Source organism: Caretta caretta, chromosome 11 (assembly GCF_965140235.1).
Source record: "Caretta caretta isolate rCarCar2 chromosome 11, rCarCar1.hap1, whole genome shotgun sequence".
Lineage (NCBI taxonomy): Eukaryota > Metazoa > Chordata > Testudines > Cheloniidae > Caretta > Caretta caretta.
This window is the reverse complement of record NC_134216.1, coordinates 79,230,831-79,257,804: the sequence shown is the minus strand read 5'-3', so window position 1 is coordinate 79,257,804 and position 26,974 is coordinate 79,230,831. Positions and strand designations below refer to the sequence as shown.

The following is a 26,974-nucleotide window of genomic DNA, read 5'->3' as shown; positions in this document are numbered from 1 at the left end:
ACATTGCATTGCATTGCATTCGTTATTTATGGTAATATGCATGCTTAATTATTAGTTATTTAATTATGATTGGCTTTGTTAAATGGAGTTATCTTCTCATTTTGCTCAATTTGTTAACCCAGATGTTGGTCCTGCTTCTATGATAGTGGGCAATCTTGTTGCTGGAAAGAGAATTGCACAAGCCTCAGGGAGAGACGTTACCCAGCTGGAGGATAATGACCAGGCAAGAAAGGTAGCACCGAGTCTTTCTGCATGTATCCAAGGGTAGCAGTTGTTTTAGTACCCTACTGAAGCTGATCATGGTATGTGTCAAGGGAGTCTGAATGTTTTCTGTCCTGTCGTCTTTCTGTTTCAGTTCCTGTACTTAGCAGATGTTCTTCAGTGGCGAGCCCAGACAACCCCAGATCACCCTCTCTTTCTGTTGCTGAATTCCAAGGTGAGATGCCCTGAGGCTTGTTTTCGTATCAAGTAATGAATAAAATTATCTGGGTTTGAAGAAGGAAAATGCGACGTGGCAGGTGCATGTTACAGCCTAAAATGCTCCACGTGTTACCGATGGTGGGCGGACTCCTCTGGTTCCCAGCACGCACTAATGAATGCGCACAGTCCGCATTTTAGCTTCTTCACGCTGTGCTCGCTCTCTGATCCTTCCCTAGAACTCTAGTCTACATCCTGGCTAGTTTCAGAGAGCTGCAGCAGCTGCGTGTCCAGCTTCCCTCAGATTTGAAGTCTACACCATGCCTGGCATTTGTGGTTTCACTCTCATCGCCCTTCGAGTAGAAGGGTAAGAGAAGGCAGATCTTGCCAGAGCTGTGACAGAGGAGGAAAAAAGAAAGATTGTCATGGATCCAGGGCACACACTGGAGGTCTCTGTTCCTGCTTTCTTGGGTACAGGGGCACCTCTGATCCTTCCACTTGTGCCAGTGGGTTCTACCTCTTTTGGGGATGGTGCTGACAGTCAATGGAACGTGTCCATGTACAATGTTCTAGAGCTCTGGGTCATCAGATGGGCCCTAAGGATATGTCTACACTGTGGTTAGAAACCCATGGCTGGCCTGTGCCAGCTGGCTCGGGCTAAGGGACTGTTTAATTGCAGCGTAGACATTCAGGCCTGAGCTCTGGGACCCTCCCACCTCACAGGGCTCTGGGCTCCAGCACAAGCCCGAATGTCTACACCACAATTAAACAGGCCCTTAGCCCAAGTCCCTGAGCCCACCTCAGCTGGCACAGGCCAGTCACGGGTTTTTAATTGCAGTGTAGACATATCCTAAAAGTCCCCTTTGGTTAAGGACTGCCTGTTGCTGCTGTGACAGACAGCAAGCTAGCTGTGCTCTGCCTCCGTCAGCAGGGTTGCCTGCTTGCAAACACACTCTTGGGAAGCAGTAAATCTGAGGTGTCTGACTCACCAACTACCTTGTGACCCTCCACCTTGCTGGCAAATAAAACGTGTGTGCAGGCAAGCTAAGGTGCAGGACACATGACCAGCACAAATGGTCTCTGAAGAGCCGGTTGGTGGGGAGGGACGCTGTCTTTATGGTAGTGTTTGTAGCAGCAAGCTCTCTGAAGTGACCTTCACCTCCAGAGCGGGGAGGGACGGAAATTCAGTTACCGTTCAGAGTTCTGCTGTGTGCTTTTCCAGTGACTCTCTCACTACCCACCGGTCAGGAACGTGAAAGAGGACAAGACCTGAGTCATTGTGGTCGCTTCAGCTTGGGCCAAGCAATGTTAATCTGCCCTGGCAGCCCCACACCATACGTCTCACCAGACATTTCCGATCTGGTTTACAATGTGATTGTGGGAGTGCTTGGGCCTGAAGAGCTCACTGCCTAGGAGCAGACAAAGAAACGGCTCGCAGAAGAGGAGCGGCAAAGAAGCATGTTTGTACAAGTTATCTAGGTTAACCTAGGCAGCAGGGCAAAAGTCAGTCTTTGAGAGGCTTAAATGTTGGTGGGGTAGGGGGGCCTTGTGGGCGAGCTGATGAATGCTGTATCAGCATATTCTGTCCTGTGTCCTAATCCAAAACCAAATTTCTTCACTGTTGGGACTGCAGGGCTTCGACAACCACTTCTCTAAAATGTTCCCCAAGGCTGCAGACTATCCTACTGCAGTCCAGGAAACCTCCACACTGAATTGTTACCCCCAGAAATGAATTTTTTTTTTTTCTTCACTGACCTGAAAGTCAACTGCCGTGTTCAGTAGCAGAGCTCCTCCGGACTCCTAGTTACCTGCTTTGCTAGCTAGGAATGTTTACTGGTGCTCCCTGTGCGGGCCTGGTATTACTGTCTACTGTGCAGTACAGAACAATATCATTAATGAAGAGAAATTTAAAGCAAAGGGCATTAAATTAGGAAGTGCAAATATAGGTATCGGAAATGTAAGAGGTAAGCACTGAATTAAGAATAAAATAAACTTTGACTAAGACAGTTAAAGTAGTGGGGGAAAGTCTAACTGTAAAGGTGACAAGCCTTTAAATAGTGTCTAGATAAGGTAATTGGTTGTGAGGCAGGGAATGGAACAAGAAGTGGGTGGAGGGAAAGGAGAGTAAATTAACATTGTAAGGACTATAGAGGATTTTCTGTATTGCCCGCTGTACAGACTTGTTTGAACAAGACACTGAAGGTGAAATAATGCCTTAAGTTCTTTTGTTTTCTGCTATAATGAATCATTTTACTGGCAGAATCAGAAAAGTATGCTCCATTTTCATCATCTTGGTTTCAAATAACAAAGATGGGTTTAAGCTATAAAATTTGTGTGCAAAGGCAAATTTAGAACTTGTACCAGAGTATCTTCATTATCTGATATGTATAACACTGGCGACTTGTAAATACGTGGACTACAGCACAGCCAGTTCTGTGTGCGTTTTAAGAGTTTTTGGTGCAATTGGCCCAGTTTCCGAGCTGCTAAAGTGTTTGAATATAGTTAGGCTTGGCAGGGTTCAATTTTTACTGGTAAACGTCCATAAACGCAGATTTCACTGTGCACATGTAAACTGATTAAAACACATTTCCATCGATCATCAGTGACATTTACATGTTGGCAAAGTCAGAAAAATGTTGCTTGAGAACTTATTAAAGTTTGATTTAAGGCTTAATATTTTGAGATGTGGTTGACAATTTGTGTTTCAATGGTTATAAAGCTTTTCGAATCGGTGTCTATTGTCAATAAATAATTGCCGCCCCACCCCCACCCTTAGCTGACTCCCCGATAAAATTAAATCTATATAAATTGGGGGGAAAATGCTTTTAACCCATAATTTTGCACAACTGTGAAAATTAAAATTGATAAAAATAAAAAACTTTAAAATACCTGTATTAGCTGTCAAAATTGTAAAAACTAACTGAATTCTGCCATCCTAATGTTTTTTCAATAAGTCTTTAATTCTATCCAGTACAGTGCTAAAACCATAATTGTAATGAAATGTTAGATCTAAGGCTATTTATTTTACTCAGTGTCAAAATATATTTCCTGCCAAGTTTTCCTAAGTCACATTTGTATTATATAGGGCACAGTAGCTAGCACGGCATCATGTGTACAACTGCACAAGAAAGCAGAGAGGGTGGCAGCTGCACTGATGGAGAAGGGACGACTGAATGTCGGAGACCATGTCGCTTTAGTTTATCCTCCAGGTAAGGGAATAGAGATGGCAGATACTGTAAAGTAATCAATTGTGGGGAAAGGAATGTAAGCATTTCTATGCTTGAACAATCCCACAGCCATTTAATTTGGTAATTCATCTCAGAGTGACCAGCATGTAATTGTTAAGAGGAAGGCTTCTTCGCTTCACTGCTTTTTCTGCTAAGCCGATTCTCCAGTTGGCAGGATAAATTTATCAAATCTATGAAGGTCAGATGGAATGTATCTGGACAGTTGTGCAGTACCAGGCCATTGGGAAGTGAGTAGGGAATGAATTTAGATCACATGAAAGGTACCGGATTCTCGGTTCCAAAGAGTGAAACGGTGTGTGCATTCACAGAATAGATACAGTAGAGGGCAGTGCTGAGCCACAAATGCACCTGTGTCCTAACAGGAAGTGACCATCTCTAGAATGAGTTCATGTTTGGTCTCTGTGTCACTTCTGCATGTTTGTAAATGTAGAACAGGAGTGTGTATATCTGCAAATAGGGTAGTTTAGAGACTGCATAATGTTAACTTATGAAAGACAAATATATATTATTCTGAAAGATCGGATTGTCCACTTTATAACCTACCACACTGTCTCAAACTTCATGGAATGTATTAATTAGAGAATCGGAGAAATGTAGGACTTGAAGGGATCTCAACAGGTCAGCTAGTCCACCAAATGTACCTAGACCATCCCTGACAGGTGTTTGTCCAACCTGTTCTTAAAAACCTCCAGTGACAGGGGTTCCACATCCTCCCTTGGTCACCTGTCCCGGTACTTATCTGCCCTTATGGGTAGAAAGTTTTTCCTAATAATGAACCTAAATCTTCCTTTCTGCAGATCGAGCTGATTTCTTCTTGTACTATCTTCAGTGGATATGGAGACCAATTATCACCATGCTCTTTGGAACAGCCCTTAACATGTTTGAAGATTGTTATTAGGTCCCCCCCTCAATCTTCTTTTCTCAAGACTAAACATGTCCAGTTCTTTAACCTTTCCTCACAGATCAGGTTTTCTAAACCTTTGATTATTTTTGTTCTCTGCTGGATTCTCTCCAGTTTGTCCAAATTTTTCTTAAAAGGTGGCACGCAAAACTGGACATTTGTCAAAATGTATTTCAACAGATCTTCTCATCTGAAGAGCTTAAATAATTACTACAAATGTACTATATTTAAATGCAAAAAACTCAAAACCCCGAGGACGGGCTACTTCCAGAGGCAGGGCACTGGTTTAGATGAACCTTTTATGACAAATATCTTGTATAGTCTTTTAATTCTTAAAATGTAGTGAGGATATTTTTTGGAATTGGTATGAGAGATTATGATGATTTGTGAAATTAAAACTAGTTTTTGTCCTTAACAGGAGTAGACCTAATAGCAACTTTCTATGGCTGTTTATATGCTGGCTGTACACCTATAACAGTTCGACCCCCTCATCCACAAAATCTTGCTACTACTCTGCCCACTGTCAAGATGATTGTAGAGGTATGAGAGAATCCTTTGTGTATTGTTTTTGTTTTGTTTAAAACTGTTGATCTAATAAGTAAAAAATTGCCCATGCATCATGGTACAGTAAATATAAAATAAGCTGAATTTCTGAAAAATTTTGTGCTGTGACCCTCTGACCCAGAGTCAATACATGTTTCATTAAACTGGTTTAAAACTTGTTTTCCATTATCACCATTTTCTTTTTCTTCATTTATAACTTTTTTTTATAATCAACTCCTTCAGGTTGGACTGACTTGAGTAGATATTAAAGCACAAGAGCATCCATTCATCAGTTTTAACTTTTTGAATGTTGTACTTTGTACAGGTCAGTAAGTCTGCATGTATCCTTACAACACAAGGAATAATGAAACTGCTGAAGTCCAAGGAAGCTGCCACAGCTGTAGATATTAAAACATGGCCCACCATTTTGGATACAGGTACCAGATGTCTAACTACTTGCTGCTAATATAATAAGATTTTAATTTGGATATGCAAGGAAGTGTGGATAACTAAAAAGATACATCATGGCTTTTCCAATATGATTTAAGGCTGTTAGCATAACTGGCTGTCTTTGCAAGGATGTCAGTTAGCCTCGAGACCCGTAAATTACTTATCTTGTTAGCACAGCTGGCTAGCTGGATTGGTGTTGAGTCTCTTGTATTGTGGCTTCATGTCAATCCATAAACCATGAATAACCTAATATTCCAATGTTTTAAAGGTTTTATTATCCTGCTCTACCTTTTCCAAAATAATAATGTGTAATTGTATTGCTTTTGTGTATTTTAAATAGATGATATACCTAAAAAGAAGGTGGCTAATATTTTTAGACCTCCATCCCCGGATATGTTGGCCTATTTGGACTTCAGTGTGTCTACAACTGGCATATTAGCAGGAGTAAAGGTATATTAATTGAATTGAGATGATTGTCTTAACTGGTTTCTTCCCTGAAGTCTTTTCATATTCTTTATTCCATTCAACTCAACCTGGGAAGAAGCCTAAAAATGGTGAGAGAGAGGTTTTAATGTAAGCATATTTCAAATCTCACATTGCAATCCAGATTTCTGATGTAGAAATGTCAGACACAGCTGTCTAGAAATAAATTTTAGTCTCTAAGGTGCCACAAGTACTCCTGTTCTACAGCAAATATGAGCCCCAGGAGGATACAGGATGGGTTGAAGAGGATTACAAGGGAGAACAGGAATGGAAAGAACTTGCAGGCAGAGGGAACAGGGGATAGACTGGAGAATAGCACCGTCACCAGGAAAAGGCAGGTCTACGTGATCGGGGACTCTTTACTGAGAGGAATAGACAGGCCTGTAACCAGAGCTGAACCAGAGAATAGAAGGGTGTGCTGTCTTCCAGGTGCTAAGATACGTGATGTAGACCTGAGGTTGAAAAGGATCCTAAAGAGAGCAGGAAAGAATCCCCTAATTATCCTTCATGTGGGAACAGATGATACCGGTAGATTCTCGCTGGAACGTATCAAGAGAGATTATGCTAGGCTGGGGAAGACGCTTAAGGAAATTGAGGCTCAGGTGATCTTTAGTGGGATTCTGCCTGTTCCTAGAGAAGGGCAACAAAGGTGTGACAAGATTATGACTGTCAACAGATGGCTTAGGCAGTGGTGCTATAAGGAGGGCTTTGGGATGTATGGCCACTGGAAGGCATTCATGGACAGAGGACAGTTCTCTCGGGATGGACTTCATCTGAGTAGGAAAGGAAATAGACTTCTAGGATGGAGGCTGGCACAACTGATTGAGAGCTTTAAACTAGGAATTTGGGGGAGATGGTTGGGAGATGTCCAGGTAATCTCCACACCGGATTTTAGCATTGAGAGGGAAGAAAACAAAGTAAGAAAGGATACAGCCGTGGGTAGGAGGAAGGGCAGTGTGGATACTAATCTGATAGGTCATAATGGCTGTAGAATGACCGTGCCCAATCGGGTACAGAACGCGAGCGAGGCCAAACAGCAAAAATTAAGATGTTTGTACACCAATGCGAGGAGCCTAGGTAACAAAATGGAGGAACTAGAGCTACTGGTGCAGGAAGTGAAACCAGATATTCTAGGGATAACAGAAACAGGGTGGAATAGTCGTCATGACTGGACTACGGGTATTGAAGGGTATGTGCTGTTTAGGAAAGACCAAAATAAAGGTAAAGGTGGTGGAGTAGCACTGTATATCAAGGATGAGGTAGAATGTAAAGAAATAAGAAGTGATGGAATGGATAAGATAGAGTCCGTCTGGGCAGAAATTACATTGGGGAAGAAAACTACTAGATTCTCCCCTGGGATAGTGCTTGGGGTGTGCTATAGACCACCAGGATCCAATCTGGATATGGATCGAGACCTCTTTACTGTTTTTAATGAAGTAAATACTAATGGACACTGCATGATCATGGGAGACTTTAACTTCCCAGATATAGACTGGAGGACGAGTGCTAGTAGTAGTAATAGGTCTCAGATTTTCCTCGATGCGATAGCTGATGGATTTCTTCATCAAGTAGTTGCTGAACTGACAAGAGGGGATGCCATTTTAGATTTGGATTTGGTGAGTAGCGAGGACCTCATAGAAGAAATGGTTGTCGGGGACAATCTTGGTTCAAGTGATCATGAGCTAATTCAGTTCAAACTGAACAGAAGGATAAACAAAAGTAAATCTGCAACTAGGGTTTTTGAAAAAGGGCTGACTTTCAAAAATTAAGGAAATTAGTTAGGGAAGTGGATTGGACTGAAGAACTTGTGGATCTAAAGGCAGAGGAGGCCTGGGATTACTTCAAGTCAAAGCTGCAGAAGCTATCGGAAGCCTGCATCCCAAGAAAGGGGAAAAAAATCATAGGCAGGAGTTGTAGACCAAGCAGGATGAGCAAGCATCTCAGAGAGGTGATTAAGAAAAAGCAGAAAGCATACAGGGAGTGGAAGAAGGGAGGGATCAGCAAGGAAAGCTACCTTATGGAGGTCAGACCATGTAGGGATAAAGTGAGACAGGCTAAAAGTCAAGTAGAGTTGGACCTTGCAAAGGGAATTAAAACCAATAGTAAAAGGTTCTATAGCCATATAAATAAGAAGAAAACAAAGAAAGAAGAAGTGGGACCGCTAAACACTGAGGATGGAGTGGAGGCTAAGGATAATCTAAGCATGGCCTAATATCTAAGCAAATACTTTGCCTCAGTCTTTAATAAGGCTAATGAGTATCTATGGGATAATGGTAGCATGACAAATGGGAATGAGGATATGGAGGTAGATATTACCATATCTGAGGTAGAAGCGAAACTCAAACAGCTTAATGTGACTAAATCAGGGGGCTCAGATAATCTTCATCCAAGAATATTAAAGGAATTGGCACACGAAATTGCAAGCCCATGAGCAAGAATTTTTAATGAATCTGTAAACTCAGGGGTTGTACCGTATGATTGGAGAATTGCTAACATAGTTCCTATTTTTACAAAAGGGAAAAAAAGTGATCCAGGTAACTACAGGCCTGTCAGTTTGACATCTGTAGTATGCAAGGTCTTGGAAAAAATTTTGAAGGAGAAAGTAGTTAAGGACATTGAGGTCAATGGTAAATGGGACAAAATACAACATGGTTTTACAAAAGGTAGATCGTGCCAAACCAACCTGATCTCCTTCTTTGAGAAAGTAACAGATTTTTTAGACAAAAGAAACACAGTGGATCTAATTTACCTAGATTTCAGTAAGGCGTTTGATACTGTGCCACATGGGGAATTATTAGCTAAATTGGAAAAGATGGGGATCAATATGAAAATTGAAAGGTGGATACGGGTCAACAGGGAGACTACAGCGGGTCCTACTGAAAGGTGAACTGTCAGGCTGGAGGGAGGTTACCAGTGGAGTTCTTCAGGGATCAGTTTTGGGACCAATCTTATTTAATCTTTTTATTACTGACCTCGGCACAAAAAGTGGGAGTGTGCTAATAAAGTTTGCGGATGATACAAAGCTGGGAGGTATTGCCAATTTAGCGAGAGACCGGGATATCATACAGGAAGATTTGGATGACCTTGTAAACTGGAGTAATAGTAATAGGATGAAATTTAATAGTGAGAAGTGTAAGGTCATGCATTTAGGGAGTAATAACAAGAATTTTAGTTATAAGCTGGGGACGCATCAATTAGAAGTAACGGCAGAGGAGAAGGACCTTGGAGTATTGGTTGATCATAGGATGATTATGAGCCGCCAATATGATATGGCCGTGAAGAAAGCTAATGCGGTCTTGGGATGCATCAGGCGAGGTATTTCCAGTAGAGATAAGGAGGTTTTAGTACCGTTATGCAAGGCACTGGTGAGACCTCACCTGCAATACTGTATGCAGTTCTGGTCTCCCATGTTTAAGAAGGATGAATTCAAACTGGAACAGGTACAGAGAAGGGCTACTCGGATGATCTGAGGAATGGAAAACCTGTCTTATGAAAGGAGACTCAAAGAGCTTGGCTTCTTTAGCCTAACCAAAAGAAGGTTGAGGGGAGATAATATATCAGAGGGATAAATACTGGAGAGGGAGAGGAATTATTTAAGGTCAGTACCAATGTGGACACAAGAACAAATGGATATAAACTGGTCATCAGGAAGTTTAGACTTGAAATTAGATGAAGTTTTCTAACCATCAGAGGAGTGAATTTTGGAATAGCCTTCCAAGGGAAGCAGTGGGAGCAAAAGACCTATCTGGCTTTAAGATAAACTCGATAAGTTTATGGAGGAGATAGTATGATGGGATAACATGATTTTGGCAATTAATTGATTTTTATTCATGGTAAATAGGCCCAATGGCCTGTGATGGGATGTTAGATGGGGTGGGATCTGAGTTACTACAGAGAATTCTTTCCTGGTTATCTGGCTGGTGAATCTTGCCCATATGCTCAGGGTTCAGCTGATCGCCATATTTGGGCTCGGGAAGGAATTTTCCTCCAGGGCAGATTGGAAGAGGCCCTAGAGGTTTTTCGCCTTTTTCGCCTGTAGCATGGGGCACAGGTCACTTGCTGGAGGATTCTCTGCTCCTTGAAGTTTTTAAACCACGATTTGAGGACTTCAATAGCTCAGACATAGGTGAGAGGTTTATCGCAGGAGTGGGTGGGTGAGATTCTGTGGCCTGCGTGGTGCAGGAGGTCAGACTAGATGATCATGGTCCCTTCTGACCTTAATATCTATGACTCTTTTTAGAAATATTCAGTTAATGATGGTTATAGCTGGGGAATTGGTGAGACTTAAGAGAAGAGGAGAAGGCCTGGTCTACGTTGCAAAGTTACGTTGTTGTCAACTGTCTTGCGTCAGTCTAGTCGTGCATGTGTCCACACTTAACTTTGTCTCGCACTGATGTAAGAGCTCTTTTACACCAACATAGAGACACCACTTCCCTGAGCAATATTGAGCCATGGTTGATGTACTGAGGTCAACACAGCACAAGCATGGACACTTGTTACCAAGTCAACCCTAATAATCCTCTAGCAGCTGTCCCACAGTGCCCCACTCTGGTCACCATTGTGAACTCCACTGCCTGGGGTCACATAGACCAGAAGCCCCCCATTGCCACCACCCACCATTTAAAGCCTTGTGAATTTTTGAAATTCCTTTTCCTGATTGCCTGACTTGGTGAGCACACTGAGCAGCTCTCTTTTAAGTGCAACTGCCCAGCTGACCTTGCTGGCACCACACTCCTCTCTGGAGACAGGAGATACTGGATCTCCTGGACCAGTGGGGAGAAGAGACTGTGCATGAAAGCTAAGGAGCTGCAGCAAGCACACCAAAAGTCCAAGGAGGCCAAGAATCGGTGCTGAGCCGCAGACCTGACATTTCTACAAAGAGGCGCATGCCATACTCAGTGGAGACCTCCCACCCATACACACCACAGTGGATACCTCCAAAAGCCCAAGTCACAGGTCCCTGCCATGAAGAGCAAGGAGGAAGAGGTGGACAAGGAGGAAGAAGATGGGGGGACAGGCAATTGGGGGTCCAGCTGCATAGTGAGCCAGGACCTGTTTTTTTTAGTCCAGCCAGTTGAGCACAGACGAGCCCAACACAGGAGAAGGAACCTCAGGTAAGTGTATAGATAAATTTTCCATTGCAGGGATGGCACCCTGTGATAGGGTGCTAATCTACCCATGGTGCTCTGCACTGCACATCGAAACAAGCACTCCTGCTGAGCACGTACACCGCCAACACAAGGAGCCAGGTGCGCACGCGAACAAGTGATGTACTGACTGCAATGGCTCTATGCCGACGTAACTTGCATCGACATAAGTTTGTAGCAGAGACATGGTCAGAGAAGGGATAGTCCTGAAGTTAAGGGGCATGACTGGGAGTAAAGAATCCTGTTCTCAACCACCACAGAAATGCTGTTCAAGTACAGGCAAATCACTTAAAGATGGCCCTCAAAATATCTTAGGAAACACAGGGCTTGTACCTTTCTGTTCCTGTAGGATGCATACAGAGGGCTTATGGGGCCGGGGGGTTAAAAAATTTTCTCTGTTTTGTACTTTAGACTTTTCAGGAATGTCAACTCTGGTCTTCCCTGGGCCTGCTGGAGGACGCCCTGGATATCTGAAGATGTACATTACTGACACGCGCACCTTTCCTGAAGGGGTTACATGATGCTGAACATGGCTTCCCTTATTCACAGTGACTGCAAAATCCTGGCCAGCATCATGGCCTCTACCCCCAGTATTCCCAAGTGTGTGGAGACATGTAAAAATTTCCTAAAGTCCATGAGCCTTTCACGCACCTGTTTTCCTTCTCCAGATGTCACATGCAGCTGCAAGCGCCTTGTGCCGCTCTGTAAAGTTACAGTGTGAGCTCTACCCTTCACGACAGATTGCCACCTGCCTTGACCCTTATTGTGGCCTCGGGTTTGCACTGTGGTGCCTCTGCAGGTACAGTATTTAAACCCTATACTCTCCTGGGGCGTCCTTGCTCTTCTGTTTTCTGTCTGCCTGCTCTGTTTGCAGTCACTATGATGGTACTTTTTACATCTGGTTATCTGGCAACTTTCTGAGACCCAAAATCATTTGTTTTGTAGGCGAGAAGAAATGTTGTTGTTTGTAAATACGGGTTACTTGGATTTCAAGTACAGGAGAGAGAGGATTTCAGTATTGGTTTCATCTAGATCAGTGGTCCTCAACCTGTTTATCGTATGCAACCCACAATGTGTTACCTGGGCCTCAGGTTGAGACCCACATTGCCCCTCCCCACAGACCCCTATGCCCAGCACCTCCCGTTCAGAGACCCCTCCACAGAGTGGGACCAGGAGTGGGGCCTTGGGCAGGCGGCCGGGTGGCAGGGACCCTGGACCTGGCCATGCAGCAGGGCAGCCCGGCCCGACAGCAGCCCGGCCCTCATGGGGAAGCCCCTGGATCCTCTGCAGGGCTGGCTGGCCGCCCTGACCCCGCTGTGCCAGGCAGCCGGGAACCCAGACCCCTTGTGGCCCAGCGGCCTTTAGCACACAGCTGGGCTTATTTAGCTGGGCTGCAGCTGTGTGCTAATTGTGCCACATGGGGCCTTTGGGTTGAAAACAGCTGATCTAGATCAAATAAACCTCTCCAAAAGTCTCTTGGAGGCAGGGGCCCTAACTTGATACATGTACATAAAGCACCCAACACCAGATTGGCATTATACAGTAATAAATAACAATGTAATTAGAAGCAAGCAATTTAACATTTCCTAAAATGTAAGGGGAAGTGTTTGGCTCAGATAGTAAAATCACTAAAATTCAACACATCCAGTACTGTTGTACAATTGTTCGTGTCTCATTACCTAATTCATTTTAAATTGAGTTAAGCTAATTACTTTGTTTTTGGTTGGGTATGATCCGCCCTCTGCTGTGGAATGCTTTCACTTTTTAGATGGTTAATGAATCGATACATAAATGGAATACAAGAGGTTTAATTAAACAAAGATCGAAAATCAAGACCATTGCAATAAGTCAGGTACCCTGCGTTTTAGATGGTGCGGAAACAGTGGGGGAAGGAGAATAAATTTAATTTAGATCTTGAGAACATCTTATAGTTTCAGCAAGGGCGGGGAAAAAAGCATTGTTTCAAAATACAGTTAAATAAAATCAGACAGTCTGTGTTCTTTACTGGTGTGCGTTTTTTAAAGAAAGGGGACTTGCGTATTGGAGGTGCTTTCTCACGTTACGTAAGCCCTGCCGGACTGCATGCAAAGCTAGGTTGCTCTTTCTGAATGCAGCACTATTGTTTTTTTAATCTATTTGGAGTACAGAATTGATCCAGAAACAGAATACAGAAGGGCTATTTAAAAAACCCAAACCTCTTTGTAGTACTGGCCATTGACAAGCCAAAAGTTTTTGAAGGGGCGAGCCTGGCAGGGAACATGGTCACCCACTGAATGCACACTTGGGAAGCTGGAACACTCTGAACAATACTCTTCTGAGCCTGTTTTTCAGTGTGCCACTGAAAGGGTTGTTCCTTTATTCCCTTGACACTAATTGATTTAAGACCGTATTTACCAATGTAGCATCACACAGACATACATCTGTCATTTCAAAATTAACAAACTATATTAAAAAAATAAAGTTGGAACTAATTCATACTCTCTCTTGCTTTCCATTCCTATCTGCTAACTGTTAACCAGATTCTAAATTAAAATCTTTGATATGAACATAGACTCTGTTCATTAGAAGCTGAGAGATCCAGGGCACCTGCTGGGGAGAACACAATAAAACTTTCATTGACATTGAAAGGTGAATGGATCTACAGTCAACCAAAGATCCAGTTGACCTATTAGGAACCACTTAGTGCATTTTCTGGAAGACTGATTCTCTAACAACATTATACATTTATCTAACAAATATGTGAAAGGCAGTTGAATTTATGAGGAATAGTAACTACTGTGGGAACAGTAGTACTAAAATCTTCTGTGGGTAGCTAGTGACAAAACCCTTTTTGTAATAGGCCAGCATTCGTATTTTATAACGAATAAGATAGAAGATAAGAGAAAGAGAAAGATATTTGACTTTTCTGTCAAGGGAAAATCAGAGGGTATCTAGTAAGAGTGGGGTTAAATGTACATGCATGATGGGTAGAAATAAGGCTGGTCATAAAATCTTGATGAGTTCTTCAACCTCTCTGTTGTCTCACATTCTGGATCCATCATGTGCTGTAATTATTTGTTAAATTATCAATAGAGAATTTTTTTGTTAATTGCAAGTTTTATTTTTTTAACATATGCTGTCTAGTGAAATGTTTAAACTGGCATTGCTTCCCTCGTTAGTTTTTCAGCATCATGAAAATAAGTTCAAGTCCTCCTCAAAAGGACTCCTCCTTATTGTTGTCTCATTCTGAAATACATTTAGCAGGCAGTGTTTACTGGCTACCTTTCTTTTTTCAGTGAAGTTTGGAGTATTTCTTTATCGCCTACCTTTTGTCCTACAATCAGAAAAATTATCTTGTGTATAACACTTTAATTTTTCTCATGTAGCTTGTGTGTATATATAAAACCTTCCACTGAAGGCAAATTTAGCATGCTGGATTCTGTTTTTGTCTTACACTGATATTAACAGTGAGGAAAGTGGCCAGTTCCCTGATGGATGTAACCTGGGAATAGACTCATTTCCGAGACTTTGAGACCTCTAGGGGGTGGGTGGCTTATTCTCACAGGTGGAGAGGCTGGGTTGAGTCCCCTCCTGCCCCGTATTCCTGCTTCATGCACTGCCCACTGGCTCCTCTGGGAGAACAGCCTCCGCCAACTGCTACATCTCTCCTCTTCCTCTGCTCAGAAAGCAGTGTGGGAGGTGGTTTATGCCTGCAACAGAGACTAGTGAGGTGGAGCCCACAGCAGATCTCTGGCTGAGGAGGAGGTGGGATGTGGACCACAGCAGAGCATTGAGGCTGAGGCTGACCACCCAGCTGTGGGGTGACTCTTTGGATGGCTTTAACTTGGAGGTTCTATGGGAGGCCTGGGAAGGTAGTGGAGGGCTCCATTTGAAAATGGGTGAGGGACAATATGGGATCATGAGTTTGAGGGGTCCAGGAGCAGACGAAGTGCACAAGGTGAGAGTCTACTTGTCCTCAGCCCTTTGGTATGATTTACTGAGGGTGCGTATACGCTCCCTGAAATTTAATCCCTCTTTACACTTTGAATCACTTTATTTGGCTTTTATAAATTAAAATCAAACTTCATTATATTGGAGGGCAGACTTCCCTTAGCTCTGACCCAAGCTGTCACTCTGCAAACCCCAGTGGGATGCCTGGATGCTTGCTTTGTATGGAGGGCTGACTGAGTTTTAAGCAGGCGCTCTGGGTACTTAGCTCTGCTATTGGTCTGCTTTATCTCGGTCTTTCCATGCCTCCTCACTTTTGGCATGATGCCTGTTCAGCATAGTTGAAGTGTACTTTATCGGTATGTTTCTCTCTCTTTTGGGTGGCGGATAGTGTATACTCAGGACATCAGTCTATTTTGGTCCCTCCTCTTGAACTGGAGAGTAATGTGTCTTTGTGGTTGTCTGCTGTCAGTCAGTACAAAGTGCGGGTCACCTTCTGTTCTTACTCGGTCATGGAGATGTGCACCAAAGGCCTGGGAACACAGACAGATGTTCTTCGGGTAAGTGGACATCGTTTCTGCATATACTAATGTACAAGTATCTCTCGTTAATGCTTTTAGTTTGTTGTAAGTCATCAGCTGAAAAATGAGCTCCTTCACGGAATCTCTGAAAGCCCTTGATTATGCTTTGCTTCTTGGCAAATGCTATAGTTGAAATTGCAGGAAGTTGTCACTTGCTCACAAATTTCAGAAAAAAAAAATCACATTTTGGATTTGGTGTTTCCATGCTTGATCTCAAGTAACAAGGTATTTGTATTTTTGAAATTTTGAGGAAAATACTCCGCAGGTTCAGTGAACAAAAATGATTAGGGGTCTGGAACACATGAGTTATGAGGAGAGGCTGAGGGAGCTGGGATTGTTTAGCCTGCAGAAGAGAAGAATGAGGGGGGATTTGATAGCTGCTTTCAACTACCTGAAAGGGGGTTCCAAAGAGGATGGCTCTAGACTGTTCTCAATGGTAGCAGATGACAGAACGAGGAGTAATGGTCTCAAGTTGCAGTGGGGGAGGTTTAGATTGGATATTAGGAAAAACTTTTTCACTAAGAGGGTGGTGAAACACTGGAATGCGTTACCTGGGGAGGTGGTGGAATCTCCTTCCTTAGAGGTTTTTAAGGTCAGGCTTGACAAAGCCCTGGCTGGGATGATTTAACTGGGATTTGGTCCTGCTTCGAGCAGGGGGTTGGACTAGATGACCTTCTGGGGTCCCTTCCAACCCTTATATTCTATGATTCTATGAACTCGTTCTTTCTGAAAAATGAAAGCCAAAAATAAAACAGAATCCTGTCACCCATTTGTCAGTCCCTTCTTTTCCTATGTCAGAATTCTCCACACTAAAAGTTCTGAACCATTAAGTTGTCCATTAGCTGTTGCCACACAGACACAAAGACCAGAATGGACATAATAAATTGTACTCTGACCCAGAACATAGCTCTAAATTTTGGCAATTGGCAAGAACAAAAGCTTACCAGTTGAAACCTGCAACTTCCCATCAGTTACAAGTAACATGGGTTTTTGGTGCGATACCACTTTTGTGAAGGTCTGTGTATATCCCACACAGACTGATAACATTTTACATTTTGTCTGGTTTACAGATCTCTTCCCTTTAGATTCATTGGGCAGCAGTTTCAGCATCCAGTGAGCATATAGAAAGGATGGCAGCTTGTGCAGCTTGGAGTGAGCTGGTTCATTAAGGGCTTATTGTTTTTTAAAAACTCCCATCCTGTTCCCACTTCTGAGGCACCTGTGCCATGGAGTAACACTGTACTCACCCTCAGCTGACAAAGCCTCTTTTTGAGCGACCTGAGCTCAGGGATCTCAATTTTCAAATATGGAAGTGGGTAACAGTGAGCTAAGCTAGCATATGACAAATCAGGCAGCAGAGCCCTACAGGCGTGTTATACCTCCCAAATTCCAAGGTGCTGTCAGAATTTCACCTTAGTCAATCATCACACTCCTAAAAGTTCTTTTCCTTAAGCTAAATGTACAAAAGCATTCGTTTGGGTGGACACACAAGCCCTTGAAAATCAATCCAAATTTTTGTTGCAGTTTACACCAACACATCAATTTGAGCAGTATCCCAAATAAATCACCCACTGCATTTCTGATGGTTACCTGTTAGCAGAACTCATCTTAATGCACTGGGTAACCATTTATCGTTGCATATTTTTTGCTTGGCAAGATCTTTCTGGAGGTTTTTAGTATACAATAAAAAATCCATTATTTTGTACTTTTAAGGGAAGAATAAATAAGCTATCTCTCAATCTTTTTCTCTAAAGGTGATAATCATACTGTAGTTCTATGTTCATCTACAGCACCCTTTTTCCCTTCTATGTTTGAGGGGAAGATTTCTGTTCTGAGACCCATAATTTGATTGAAAAGGAACTCCGGTCTATTTCAGTGGCAGAAGAGCTCATACTGAAGCAGTGATTTTACTACTCAGAATTGTAGTTGGGGACTTTTCCTAAGCTGGAAACATGCAGAAGCAAAGACCCAGAAGTGGGTACCTATTATAGTTGCTATCTTCAGAGGTTACTATCTTCGTTCATTCTTACTGCTAATGCCAAAAAAATCATTACCATTAACCTGGCTGACAAGTAGTAGACTTCCCTTTGCCTGGTAGTCTTCGTTTTTAAAGGGATCACAACGAAAGGGGAGAGGTTATTGATTAGATATTATATTTTTAAGCATAAGTATATATTAATAGTATGTATTACATTTCCGAGGTCCCTCCTCCAGTATACACAATCTTTCCTGACATTTCTAAAGTCAGTCTATCCCTTAATCCAACTGCAGAAGTAGGAGTCTCCTGAAATTGCTAATTTCTGTGTCATGAGGTATTGTGTTTTCTCCCTGTCTTCTTTCAAACACCCTCTCCAACAGATGAAGGGAGTTAACCTGTCCTGTGTACGAACATGTATGGTGGTGGCAGAAGAGAGACCAAGGATTGCACTAACACAGTCCTTCTCTAAATTATTCAAAGACCTGGGCCTCTCTGCACGTTCAGTGAGCACCACATTTGGCTGCAGGGTCAACGTAGCGATTTGCTTGCAGGTGAGATTGGATTATATTCCTTCCCTTCAGCTGATGCATATCAGAGAACTTGATTAGAAAAATTAAATACAACTGTGTCTAGAATATATTTTTTTCTATTGAATTTTATCAGTGGTTTGTTCTAAACCACACACTCCCTGTGTGCCTTCCTCCTACTAAATCACTGAAATAAATTCTGAAGGTTTTTTCTTTCTTTTTTTTTTGCATGGCTGGAATGGGGGATTTTGAGTATATGTCAGTCTTGCCCTTCTGCAGTGGTGGATGGCCAACTGAGTTAGCTTTTAATCAGTGCAAAAAGGTGTATTATGACATTGTCCGTTATGAACGAACGGTACTAAGATAAATATGTATGTTGCTATGGCTGTGCATCATAAATATTCCAAGCAATATCATTCTAGCTCTGTGGGAGTATGATTTAAACTTTGCATTTTGATACTGGCTTATGTATATATGGAGCAAATTGGAGAGTTCTTCAGATAAGAAATTCCATGTTAAAGAGACTGTCATGTTGACAAGCTCTACAATTTTCTTTGCATGCCATCTGGCTTACGGTATGTTTTTCAGGGCAAAGTATTAGTGTGGCACATTCAAAGACAACAGACTTTTTCCAGGAAAAAGGATAATCAGAGACACAGTGGATAGGCCTTTAAAATGCACAGCCCAGCATTCCTAGAGTCGGGAGGATTGCATTGAGTGGTGTCTTGTTTTGGTGGTTTGGTACTTCAGTCACAGCTACCCTTTTTTTTGGCTAACTGAACTGGACTTAAATCTAGTTCTGTTCAACCACAGAGATATGGTGCTCCCTCTTCCCGAAAAGGGCAGTACATGTTCTTACAGAGCATCATGTGGCTATGAAGGGTTATAGTCTAGTAAAGTGGCAGATACCCCTATATGAAGACTGACTACATTAATTCTGTTTTGATAAAGGAAAGTTTCAGTGAATCTGTCAGGTGTTAAGCCCCCTTCCTCCAAAGATGTATGCCCATACTTAACTTTACGTACGTGGGAATTCCCACTGAAGTCAGTGGGACTAATCACATGCATAATGTTAAGCACGTGTATAACTGTTTTCAGGTTTGGGGCCTGAAGTTGTAAATTCTTTGCAATCAGCCAGTGAATATGCATTGGAAGCGTTTCGGTACAGGTTCTTACTACACCTTCCTAAAATGTCAGCTACAGGCTGTGTTATATCCTTTTGGGCATCTTTGCATGTTATTACTCTAGATGCTCCCACGAGAAGAGAGAAATAATCCTTAGCAAAAATTGTATGAATCTTAACCCTAAAAGAATACCTTTCTTTAACTCGTTCAGAAGGGAAAGGTTTTTTAAAAAATGGTTTGACGCATATTTGTAGTCTGTTGATTTTTATGGCTGACAGCTTTTCAAACTCCTCTTTTCTCCTTCTCTCCATATTGCATCTCTAACCTTTTGTGCAGAGTCTCTTGTAATTCATCCTTGCAAATAGATGTTATAACCCCAATGAATTCAGAAGTGCAAGTTGGTGTTCTACACTTTGCATCCTGTATAAATACGTTTTCTCGGATAGGAGCTAGACAGGTGACAACCCGCAGAAGAAATGATTTATCAATATAGTAACAGCAGTACCACATAAGGAGAGCACCTAGTAATATTGCGGCATTTGAAGTTCTTGTGTTAAATCCCTCCAAGATAACTGACAAGACTCCAGATCTTGGATTGTGTGCCAGTAGCATTTCCTCTTAGCAGACTTCAGCTTCAGAATGGGCCATGCATGATATCACTTATTCTACGACTGAGAACCTCAAACCTTTTCAATATGCTGTGCCAGGTATAATTGCACTTTAAAAGAGCTACAGTGTCTTTTTTTGTACATATGAAGGGAGATTAATTAAAAGACCTAAATACAAAGGTAAAATAGGTGTAAATAAAGTAATTTAATGAACTTATTACATGGGAGAGCAAATAGATAAGTTACCCACACATATAGACACAAACGTGTGTTGTGTCTGTTTGAAAATCCCAGAGTAAGACTCGAGAGATACATAAAATCAAGAGTGGAGTGCGTAGAAATGTGATTGCGTAGAAGGGTTTTAAGTGCCTAAATAAGGATTTAGGAGCCCAACTTTAGACACCTTTTTTTTTTAAAGTCTTCGGCAACATCTGTAATGACACAGTAAGAATGGGAAAGGTTAATCTGGGCCCATTGAGAGTTTCCCCTACAACTGAAAGTGAAGGCACAGCAGATATTCGCAAGCAAAATAGGGCAGGGAAGAGCCTCTGGAAATCCGTACCCCTCACAGAGCCATCCTTTAGAGAGCCTGTACGAAGAGATCTGCTTGCTGAATTCATAAGTAGTGGGAGACAAAAGATTGTCTGATCCATGTTTTTTTCAATGGAAGTGTCTATTTTATGGACATGGACTAACCCCTAAGCACCTATAGGACTCCACAAATGTAAACTATTCCTATTTCTAAACTCTTCTAAGAAACCTTTCTAGAAGTGCAGTATGGACAGTGAAAAGTTCCCCCAACATGCGCTTCCTGACCACTGCCCACTTGTATTGAAAAGATTTTTTTAAGTTGTTCCTCCCCCCACCCCCCAAAACCCCACAACCCAAAACATTCTCATTCTGCAATGTTCTGTTTAAGTGCATATCAATGCTATCCAAGCCAAGTATATTTGGTACAGTTTAGTATGGAAATAATACATAACATCTTCCTATCTTAACAGACTGATTTAAAGGTTCCTTTTGAAGCCATAAATAACATTAAGTACTTTTAAATAAGGTATAGCAGTAAGCATGCAGGTTCAGTGCTTTGTGAGATTTGTGCATGTTTCCCAGTTAATGATTTAAAGAAAATCCATGTTAAGTCCTTTCAAAAAATCTGAAATGGAAATTCCTTTTTTTTTTTGTTCTAAGATACAATGACATTTTGTTCCCGTTCTATTGTGTGTATCTCATGTCTCCTGTGCCTCTTTGTTTGTGTTTTTTCTTTTCTCTGTTTCTCACACTTCGCTGGCCTCTGTCACTTCTGTTTGTGGTCCCTCTGTCAGCCAAACAGGCTGCGCAAGCTGGCTGAACAGGTACAGTGATGCATGTGTGTGCTTGTCACGCCCTAAAGTCCTCCTTTCTCACTGCACACGCTGTACATGTACCCGGTTAAGGGAGTTCACTTGAAACTAGTCAAATGAGTTTTTCATCTGAAAGAAATTGTATTTTGCTCACAGAGGTCACTTCTAGCTGAAGTACAAGAATTCCTGTTTGTTAAGCAAGCAGAGGTCACTGTATAGAGCATAGGTGTTTAGAGGAAGTGTTTAATGGTTCATTCCCAGAGATGGAGCTCACATTCTTAACCCGGCTACAGAGCAGCATTGTACTTACAGAAAACAACACACAAGATTTTTTATCAACATTGTTACAGAGCACTAAGGCACATTATTCTAAGGAAACTGCTGGTTACTGTTCCAGCCCTGGAATCTTGAGCGGATTACAAACTGTTGTCTTCTTATGGATCCTGGTCCGTACTAGGGTGGGTCTACACTGCAGCTGGGAGGTCTGATTCCCAGCCAGGGTAGACAGACTCATGCCAGCTCTGCTTGAGCAAGCATGCCAAAAATAGCAGCGTGGACATTGTGGCATGGGCCGTGGCTTGGGCTGGCTGCCTGAGTCCACGCCCACCAGCTGTACGACCATGTCCACAGCAGAGCTAGCGTAAGTGTGTCTACCCAGGTTGGAAATCTCACCTCCCAGCTGCAGTGTAAACAGACCCCTAATGCCATGCTGTGTTTCCCTGTGTGGGGTGAAGGGGAGGGATACAGCTGGGGAGTTGTCTAATTTTCAGTTTGTTGGAGCATAAACTTATAAACTGCTCCAAGTTTAAGCACTATTGGAATTAAATGGTGCCTTGTGTGGTTCATCCACTGAGACTCAGGTTCACTGTTAGGTCTAGAAACCACTTATCAGAATTGCTCACAAGGTGGCACTTTCTAACTCCAGCAAAGAATAACCTCTCTCCCCGAGCACTCAGCTCCTGAAAGTTTACAAAGAAAAGATGTTATAGCCTGACGGGTTGTACATATTGATTACCAAAGAGTTTTGTTCTTTGTAGGATTATATCATTGGATATAGAAGTGGAGTATCGGGAACAGGGTTATGCCTGCATAGTACGTGATCCTGTTTTAGAGGAGTGCATTAGTACCACAATAAAATTTGGTGCCTTGAAAAGTTTCCATGCATACGTGAGCTGCTTCTGTGTTTACTTGTCAGTTGTACGAAAAACCAAAGCTGCATGGTGGGACTTGGCGGTAGGAAGAGCTCTTTACTGTACTCACAGTATAACAGAGACAACACTGTGTGTCAGTGAAAGACAGAGGGTGATTTGAAAAACAGAAACAAGATTTTTTGGTTTATGTTAAAATTGTCCGTCCCCTCCTCCCCCCCTTTCTTCTTAGGGAACTGCAGGACCAGATCCAACAACAGTCTACGTAGACATGAGAGCACTTCGACACGACAGGTACACGTGATAATACATAGCAGTAACCCCTGAAACACTGCAGACAAGTCTGTTCATCCTCACCACATTGTGCTTTATACTGAAAGGTGCTTGTCAGCTCCTGATCCCTCCACCTGTCACAGCCCCTCCACCCAGGAAGTGTCCCAGCCTGCCCCTCCCACCGCTTCTTCTGCCCTCTTGCATCATCTCTAATTTCTGCGTACTAAAACAAATCTTAGTGTTTGGATCACAGTCAAAATATTCGCAAAAAGAAAAGGAGTACTTGTGGCACCTTAGAGACTAACCAATTTATTTGAGCATGAGCTTTCGTGAGCTAAACGAAAGCTCATGCTCAAATAAATTGGTTAGTCCCTAAGGTGCCACAAGTACTCCTTTTCTTTTTGCGAATACAGACTAACACGGCTGTTACTCTGAAACCAGTCAAAATATTATGTAACAGTATTTGTGGTCCTAACTTCAACCAGCTCAGCATTTGAGCAAAGGATCTTAAATTGCAATAACTTAATCTCCCCTTGTCTAGTTCATTTCTAGGGCACACACTGTCATACTATCATAGAGCCAGATGTAGACTCGCAAAGAGAGATCAGTCTGAGACCAAATTCAGCCTCTAGAATAGAGAGATGAGTCTGATATTAGGCAATGGGAGTGGTGTCTGTTTGCCTCAGGATTGAATTTGGCCCCTGGAGTTGGCGGCAGGGGGGGGGCTGTTTTCTTTATGCCCTTCTGTTTGTTGTTTTTCCTGCTACACCCAGCTGTTGGCCTCTTGGCATGTACTTGCACACCAGCTCAGTGCAGGTTATGCTACAATGGCATTTACTTCCATCCTGGTTTGCCCGTTTGCTTGCTAAATTCTTCTTGACATTTAACTTGCACTATCATTTACATCATCCCTGAATTTGGTCATGAGAGTTTCAAGAAAGGTGATGTTTCAACTGTAGATGAAAATTTCAGCTGGCCAGATCTGTGGAGCCCACCACTCATACAAGAAGCTGAGAGCTGCTTCTTTGTTGAGTTAGGTGAGGCTGGAATGGTTGTAGTCAGTAGGTGCCAGTGTCCTCATTTGAGCAAAATGACATCAATGGGATCTGACTGAAAGAGACACATTGTGGCTTGGCATTTGGTGCCCTTGGCACTTTGGAATCTAGTTGAAACAGTTGCGAATGCAGTTGCATTTCTAGCATTGCTTTTGAAATGAGTTTTTGGTGTTTTGGGGCACTCCTAGAAGGCCAGGACAATATGGAGGCATTGTGGTCACCACTGAGTTCCCAAAGATGGCTGGGGTTCATTAACTGCCAGCTACCACAGCCAGTGAGCACCGTCATGGGCAACCGAGCATAGGCATTGACAGAAAATATAGGTCAAGGAAAGGAAAACAAAATTATTTAGTAGAGAATAAATGTAAATCCACTTGCCCATTTTTAAAATGTCGCTGTGAGACCACAAATAAATCTTTACTGAGCAAAAGCATTTTCCATTTACCTTTCCAGGGTACGTTTGGTGGAGCGGGGTTCTCCACACAGTTTGCCGTTGATGGAGTCTGGAAAGGTAAGTGGATGGCTTTTGTTGTAAAGCTGACTCATGAACTGTTTTCTCAGTGTTCAGCTTCTTTGCTTGGATATAGCTATCTCGAAAATTGCTTAGGGAGTTAAATATGTTTTTCTAAGTTGAGAGGTGAACTTCATGCCATAGAAATAGAGCCCCCAGAAATTAAAAATAAATTGTTTTAGCCAAGTTAAAAGGCAAGCTTCAGGAGTTTAACTTGGGCACAGTATAGCTACACTTGCGTTCCAGCTTCTGTTGTAAACCCTTCCTCTCTTCTTTTCCCCCTTACATGTTCCAGCAAACGTTATTTTTGGCTAAAATATTCAGCGCTTAATCTCAGTCCTGAGGTAATTTTTTTCTGGAAGTTGGAGTATAATTGGCTCATCTGTTGTTTTCTGCATGTGACAAAATAATAATTGGTTTCTACCAATCTGGAAAGGACTCTTGGTTTGACCATGTGGGTGGGTATGATCTACCCAGACGTCCTTTTCAGTGTAATGGATTAACTGCATATTAGAAATGTTTGCGTATGTTCTGATTGGTAATATGACCAAACAGCCCAAATCACTGAATTGCTTTTGTTCAAACTTTGCTTGATTTGTACATTTCATGAGATCTAAGAAACAAACCAAGTTTAAATAAATCAGTTCGATGGATTTAAAGTTTAAAAGCATGGGATGGGGATTGAATGGATTTTTAATTTGAAGCCACCATGTGAGATTCTCACCCCAGCCCTTTTACCCTCCATACCCCTCTGGAGATCCTGCCTTTACTTAGCCTCCCTGTCCCAGGGCTGCATCTGCTCCTGGAGCAGCCCAGAATCAGGATAGTACAGTGCTGGCTTATAGCCACCTTAGCCTCTGCCCCAGTAATGTCAGAGGCATAGCACAGACTCTCGTTCACTTATCTAGGGTTAAAGAAACCTCATACACTTTTGCAGTCACGCTTTATAGAGAACAAGAGGAGTGAGAGAGCCTAGAATTAATCTCTAGTCAAAGTATCGAACGACTGAGTTCACCGAGAGAGGTGAGTTTAAAAAATGAACATGACTTTAACGTTACGATATTTGTTTCCTGTTGCAGATTCTGCCTGGCGTAAAGGTTATTATAGCACACACTGAAACTAAGGGACCTCTCGGAGATTCACATTTGGGAGAGGTAAATGTTGATAACATCACTTTGTCAGACAGAGATTAGTAAACCAGGATAGCTGAAACTTTGTAACAAAACCAAGGAAAATGTCAACATGCCTAAGCAACTTTCTGCATGCCCTGTCTTTTCCTCCATTCTGAACTCTGAGGTAATCCTTGCTTGCTTACTGACCCGTATCTAATTAGCAGCCATGGGTGGTAAAATAAATGTCCCACCATTTCTTTAGCATTGCCTGCCCCCATCAGTGCAGAGTATTGGCTTAATAGTGATATTTCCTGATTTTATACAGATCCCTATTTTACAAACAAACAAAGCATTTTGTGCTATTACATACAGTGCGGCCTACTTAAACCGGAAGCCCTTTTTGATGGAAGAGGCCTGTAAAAAGACATTCTTTTCCATGCACCAAACTGAAAGAGATCCATTTAAGTGAGCTCTGCTGGCCTCTGAAATGCGTTTTTAGTTGCATGCAATGAAGATGCTGTATTTCTACTACTTTTAATTTTATGTGCACCGGAAGTTTGTTCTCTTTAAAAGATCATTCTTGGCAGTTCTTGGCCACCAAGATTATCAGTGTGACAGATTTCTATTGCATCAGGAAATTCTTCTGTCTAAATATGGAAAATAAGTGTCTGTATATAATGCCATGGGTCCCTCCTGTTACGTTTTATGTCCTAGATTTGGGTGAGCAGTCCACACAATGCTACTGGTTATTACACAGTCTATGGAGAAGAGGCACTGCACGCTGACCACTTCAGCGCTCGGCTGAGTTTTGGAGACACACAGACAGTATGGGCACGGACTGGGTACCTGGGCTTCCTGCGCAGGACAGAACTTACTGATGCCAGTGGAGGTGAGATAGGAAACCAGGTCTTGGTAGTGTCACCTAACATACATGGGCATTTGTTTGTAACTCCTTATGTAGCTGAGCAAGCAAAGAGTAAGTCTGTATTATTTATTTGTATTACGGTAGCACCTAGGAGCATGGACCAGGCCCCATTGTGCTAGGCGCTGTACAAACACTGCCCCAGGAAGCTTACAATCGAAGTATAAGACTGAGACACAGTATAAGATGGGTACAGACAGATGGGCAAGTAGAAGAAAATGATGAGTGTGTTGGCTAACCTCGACAAGACAGACATAGGGTGAGGGAAGGGGTAGAACACACCAGTAGAGAGAATGATGCGATGGCAGCAAGGGTCATGTTTGTTCCACAGGGTTTCCCCCCCCCCCCCCCCCCCGCCCCGGTGGGTTTACTGAGGAGGGGATCGGCTAAGTAGAAAGAAAAGGGAACAGACTGGATGACTTGGGACAGCGCAGGGGAGACAGGGACAATGTGGAGTGAATATGGGCGGCCCGTAGCATAGGCAGGGGATGGCTCTGCCTCCCCCAAGAGCCCCGCGTAGCTCCACCCATGTGCTGCCAGAAGGCCCCTCCTGCTCGCTGTCCACTACTCGGCAGCACAAGCAGGCGGCTCCTCTTCTGGGAAGCCTGCTGAAGCTAGGGTGGCTGACCAGCAGCCAGGATTTGGGGTGTCTGGGGCCACCCAGCGCTGGGGGGCC

General features: G+C 42.7%; 1 protein-coding gene across 7 annotated transcripts in view; it reads left to right on the top strand.

The window, feature by feature from the left end:
• Window positions 1–26,974, top strand: part of DIP2A (disco interacting protein 2 homolog A) — a 257,094-nt gene that overhangs the window by 215,373 nt on the left and 14,747 nt on the right. For 4 of the 7 annotated variants that reach the window (XM_048869008.2, XM_048869012.2, XM_048869004.2 and 1 more), the window contains 14 exons: window positions 123–232; window positions 356–436; window positions 3,503–3,626; window positions 4,985–5,106; window positions 5,435–5,546; window positions 5,900–6,009; window positions 11,858–11,988; window positions 15,508–15,676; window positions 18,056–18,226; window positions 21,260–21,289; window positions 22,658–22,719; window positions 24,207–24,264; window positions 25,344–25,418; window positions 26,091–26,265. In XM_048869008.2, the coding sequence (XP_048724965.1) occupies window positions 123–232; window positions 356–436; window positions 3,503–3,626; window positions 4,985–5,106; window positions 5,435–5,546; window positions 5,900–6,009; window positions 11,858–11,988; window positions 15,508–15,676; window positions 18,056–18,226; window positions 21,260–21,289; window positions 22,658–22,719; window positions 24,207–24,264; window positions 25,344–25,418; window positions 26,091–26,265 (1,530 nt within the window). Of the gene's footprint in view, window positions 1–122; window positions 233–355; window positions 437–3,502; window positions 3,627–4,984; window positions 5,107–5,434; window positions 5,547–5,899; window positions 6,010–11,600; window positions 11,989–15,507; window positions 15,677–18,055; window positions 18,227–21,259; window positions 21,290–22,657; window positions 22,720–24,206; window positions 24,265–25,343; window positions 25,419–26,090; window positions 26,266–26,974 lie in introns of those variants that run through there. The other 3 variants (XM_048869005.2, XM_048869006.2, XM_048869017.2) reach the window with 3 other exon arrangements.